The 4,750-nt window shown below is 37.8% G+C and overlaps 2 protein-coding genes across 2 annotated transcripts; both read left to right on the forward strand.

Moving 5' to 3' along the window:
- The first annotated feature begins 408 nt into the window (after positions 1-408).
- On the forward strand, positions 409-1,920 carry LOC121996556 (disease resistance protein RGA2-like). The gene is made up of 2 exons (XM_042550560.1): positions 409-881; positions 1,098-1,920. Exons 1-2 carry the CDS (start codon positions 555-557, stop codon positions 1,902-1,904), a joined length of 1,134 nt encoding a protein of 377 aa, XP_042406494.1. The 5' UTR covers positions 409-554; the 3' UTR covers positions 1,905-1,920.
- On the forward strand, positions 1,910-4,750 carry LOC121996555 (putative disease resistance protein At3g14460). The gene is made up of 3 exons (XM_042550559.1): positions 1,910-4,033; positions 4,159-4,348; positions 4,478-4,750. The coding sequence occupies exons 1-2, from the start codon at positions 2,069-2,071 to the stop codon at positions 4,291-4,293; spliced, it is 2,100 nt and encodes a 699-aa protein (XP_042406493.1). The 5' UTR covers positions 1,910-2,068; the 3' UTR covers positions 4,294-4,348; positions 4,478-4,750.

Genomic DNA, 4,750 nt, shown 5'->3' on the forward strand with positions numbered 1-4,750 from the left:
TAATTATTCATAAAAAAAAGATTGACAATGAAATTACTCTAAATAAAACAAATAAAACAAAGGTTGCGTAACGAACACGCATAGATGTTTTCCCCCGGTAGCGAAGTTATTCTAAATTTATAAGAAATAATTATTCATAAGAAAGATTGACAATGAAATTACTCTAAATAATATATATATATATATATATATATATAGCGCTGCATAATGAACACGCATAGATGTCAATTAGTCATGGGCCAAAGAGTTGTGAGCATTCTACATCATGAGACCAGGGGATTCATAGACTGCAGTAGTTCTATGGGAGACTTGATGCAGTAGTTATATATATATATATATATATATATATATATATATAGGGCTGCATAATGAACACGCATAGATGCCAATTAGTCCAAAGAGTGGTTGTGCATTCTACCTCATGGGAGACTTGATGCATTCACTTTGGCAGTTTATGTATTTTAAGCATCCCTTAATTTACCATAAGTCCGCTCCTTCCTACTCTGCCTAGCGCCTACCTAAAATTAATTTCCAACAAGAAACAGGGAAGAACAATGGCCGGAGGAGGGGGCTTCCTATCTTCCATGTTTACCACGATGGTAGCCAAGCTGCATAGCTTGGCTTCACCGTCAATAACATCTTCTTCGTTGCTACACAACAATATTGAACGGGAGATGAGTAGGCTGACAGAGACGATGAGGCGAATCCAAGCCAAACTTGCTGACTCAGAGGAGGAGAATCATGCAAAAAGTCACTGGGAGAAGCTTTGGCTTAGCGAGCTCAAAGATGTTGCCTATGATGCCGAAGACGTAGTAGAAGAGTACGAGTACGAGGTGTTGCGTTCCAAACAATTGCATGAGAACAACAGCGGGGCACATGAGGTACGCGATTATGAAGAGTGATTAATTTTGTGAATTATACCTCAATTACTTTTTTGATTTTTCCGTTGTTTTCAGTTTAATTTTATATGCTGTAAACTGGATAACTAACAAGATCCTGTGCATGAATCTTTAGAATTCATACTGTAATCTATAATTTCGATGTTTGGATTCATGATTTCTATTCGATGTTTCGATTCATTATTATGAACCTAACAGGATGAACTAGCAAATAAAGCCGCAGAGATAAGGAAAAGGTTTGATGAGATCACCAAGGAGTGGAAACTCCTAAAGTTGCCTAAGAAGGCTGGAAAAAGAAAGAGAAGCCCCATGCTCTCAGATATGAACCGAGAAACAGGCTCTTTAGTGGTTGAATCAGATGTTCTTGGAAGAGTAGATGAAAAAGATATGCTGGTTGAATGGCTACTGTCAGAGGATGATTCAACAGAGGATAGAGTTTCTGTGATTGCAATAATTGGGATGGGAGGACTGGGTAAAACAACACTAGCTCAGATTGTCTATAATGATCCAAGAGTGGAAAACTATTTCTATCCAAGAGGATGGGTCTGTGTATCTGAAAACTTTGATGTTGTTGGTTTGACAGAGAAGATTCTACAATCACTTGTAGATGAGAAAGTTCATAAAGAACTAGACGGGCTCCAACATGCACTAGGAGAGAATCTGCAGGGGAAAGGGAAAGTGAAAGTTCCTGAAGATCTAGTCGTGCTCCAACGTGCACTACAAGAGAATTTGCAGGGGAAAAAGTTTTTGCTGATATTAGATGATGTTTGGAATGAAAATTTCACTCTCTGGGATGAATTAAGAAAGCCCTTACTATCAGCTCAAGTGGGTAAAGTTATAGTGACCACTAGAAATCGACCAGTTGCTAGAATTATGGAGACAATATTTCCTCTCGACTTAATTGCTTACCATTTGATGTATGCTGGCAATTGTTCAAGAGAGTCACTTTGGGAAGAGCAGATAAGAGCCTACAACCACATCTTGAAGACATCGGCCGAAAGATAGTAGAGAAGTGCAAAGGCTTACCTTTAGCTGTGAAGGTGCTTGGAGGTGCTCTTAGACACGAAGAAGATATAGATTCATGGGAGGACTTATTAACGAATGAGTTGTGGGAATCAGGACAAGCAAATAATGGAGTTTTATCAGCACTTCAAATATCATATGATTGCATGCCGATACAACTTAAAAGATGCTTCCAATACCTATCCTTATTCCCCAAAGGCACAAGTTTAGATTCAGAAGAAATAGTCCGATTATGGATGTCACAAGGTCTTCTTCCTCTTGATGGAGATAGGAGAGCAGATGACATAGGCAAAAAATGCATAAAAAGTTTGACTGAGAGGTCACTGATACATCTGAGCTACATCCATTATTCGATGCATGATCTTGTTCACGATCTTGCACAATATGTAGCGCAAGATGAATGCCTGTGTGTGATGGATGACAATTTCAACACAGAAAAATTACAAATGATTAGACACTTATCGGTCACCACCGACCGCCATAAGTTCAGCATAGAAGATCTTCAACTACAAAAACTTCTGCAGGCAATAAAAGATCTTCAGCAACTAAAACGTCTGCGGACACTTTTTATTAGAAACTATTGTGACAAAAGACAAATACGTTCGTCCCCCGTGCCCCAGTCAACCCGTCCCAGGACCAACACGGAGGAGGTAAATTACGAACGGCTACGAGTCTCATCTATTATTAGTAAGTTCTGTGAGGAGATGGCTGTTCATTCAAGACATGTCATAATTTTTGGAGTCCTTGAGGATCTTTTCGAAAAATTGAAATACATACGAGCACTTTATTTAAACTACATCGGCATCACACAGCTACCGGATTCATTGGGCAACCTCAAACTACTTCGCTACCTTTCTATAGAAGATACTAATATACAGAGTCTTCCAGAGTCCATATGCTGCCTTTACAACTTACAAATTCTCAATAGTAATATTTTTAAACTCCCAACGCACATTGGAAATTTGATAAACCTATGTCATCTTTCGCTTACTAGACAAGATACCTTTCTTCCATCTGGAATTGGAAACTTGACCAACTTGCAGACACTCAACCACTTCAACGTCAGTCATGAAAAAGAGCATTGTGACATAGGAGAATTGAATAGTTTGATGAAACTTGGAGGAACTATCGACATTTGTCATGTAGGCTATGTGAACATATTTTCAAACTCCCCTCCTCTGAAGACAAAAAAGTATGTTAATTCTTTGCGGTTAGATTGGTGCAAAAAGGATTATTACCTTTCTAAACAAGATGAAAAGAAGGCAGAACAACAACTTGCATACCTCCAACCACACGTCAACCTCAAGTCCCTTGAGATATATAATTACCCAGGTGTCAAATTTGTTGAATGGGTGAGTGATTCATCCTTCACTAAGTTGACCAAGTTGAGTCTAGTTAAATGTAAGAATTGCACTAAACTTCCATCGTTGGGTCAACTTCCTTCTCTGGAATATCTTATGATACGTAGGATGGATGACATTCAACATGTGGGACGCGAATTTTGCTCCATGCTAATGGCATCTCCATCTAATTCTTTCCAAAACAACATTGCATTTCCCTCTCTAAAAAGCTTGATGTTTTGGGAAATGTTTAATTGGGAAGTGTGGGATGGAGTGGAGATTGGTGATTTCCCCAGTCTCCAATATATTCAAATTTACAGTTTTAAGCTGATCAAGTTTCCTCAGTTCCCCTTTATGTCTTCCGTGGAAAGAATGGGATTGGGTAGTGTTGGTGTACCTGTTGTTTCAAATTTCCAGTCGCTGACAAATTTAGACATTAATATCATAACTCAGGAACATAGTGAGTGGATGTCCAAGTGTTACTTTCCAACGCTCCAACACTTGACATTATTATATATCATGGTGGAATGTGTTCATCTGTCACAGAAACAGCTACCTTCACTCAAGACTTTAAAGATGAAATATTCTGGAGAATTGAAGTTTATTAAAGGGTTAAAAAACTTCACCTCCTTGAATTCTTTAATTATAAAAGAATGTCCTATTCTTGAGTTTGATAAAGTACCAGCCACCCTCCAACAACTGAAGTTCAAAAACTGTCCTTTGTTTGAGAAGGGGTTCAAAGAACAACAAGGACATATGCCCAATATCTTGGTATGAAAAAATACGCTCTCTTTTCAATATACAAATATATATTTGATAAATCATAAAGTTATTCATAAGCATCATTGTCTTTCCTTTTGCGTGTGTGCTTTGTCTATGTTATCATTGATATATAGATGATAGAGGAACGAGATCCCAATGAGGAAGAGGAAGAGAAGCGATGGTGGATTATGATGAGGAAGAGGAGACGGATGTCGATGATGACGAGGGAGATGAGGAGGAGATGGATGTCTGATGATGAAGCTCATTGACTGTTCTTTGTTTAAGAAATGGTTCAAAGAACAACAGCTTATGCCATATGTCTTGGTATGGAAAAAATACGCACTCTCTTTTCAATACAGAAATACTTATTTTGATAAATATTCCAAAAGTTATTCGTATCCATCATTGTCTTTCTTTTGTGTGTGATCTATGTTATCATTGATGAATATATAGATGATAGAGGTGATTTCGATGGTGATGATGACGAGGGAGAGGAAGAGGAGATGGATGAGAATGACGATGATGACGACGGCGACATGGATTAGATGATAAAGATGACAGAGCCGGATGACAATGGTAGCAACATAGATGGATCTTAACATTGAGAAGGGATTTTTATCATGAGGATCCATTTTTCAATAATATTATTTTAATTGCAATATATGTTTAGACTGTATATGTAAAAAGTTATTTCAACAGAGAAGTTTTGATATATATAACTTATTA

This window comes from Zingiber officinale, chromosome 6A (genome assembly GCF_018446385.1).
Source record: "Zingiber officinale cultivar Zhangliang chromosome 6A, Zo_v1.1, whole genome shotgun sequence".
Taxonomy (NCBI): Eukaryota; Viridiplantae; Streptophyta; class Magnoliopsida; order Zingiberales; family Zingiberaceae; genus Zingiber; species Zingiber officinale.

Excerpts from the sequence above, each read along its gene's own strand:
- LOC121996556 (XM_042550560.1), top strand. The coding sequence starts at position 555 with ATGGCCGGAGGAGGGGGCTTCCTATCTTCCATGTTTACCACGATGGTA. Across the intron at positions 882-1,097 it reads ACAACAGCGGGGCACATGAG|GATGAACTAGCAAATAAAGC; the intron begins GTACGCGATTAT and ends TGAACCTAACAG.
- LOC121996555 (XM_042550559.1), top strand. The coding sequence starts at position 2,069 with ATGCCGATACAACTTAAAAGATGCTTCCAATACCTATCCTTATTCCCC. Across the intron at positions 4,034-4,158 it reads GACATATGCCCAATATCTTG|ATGATAGAGGAACGAGATCC; the intron begins GTATGAAAAAAT and ends ATTGATATATAG.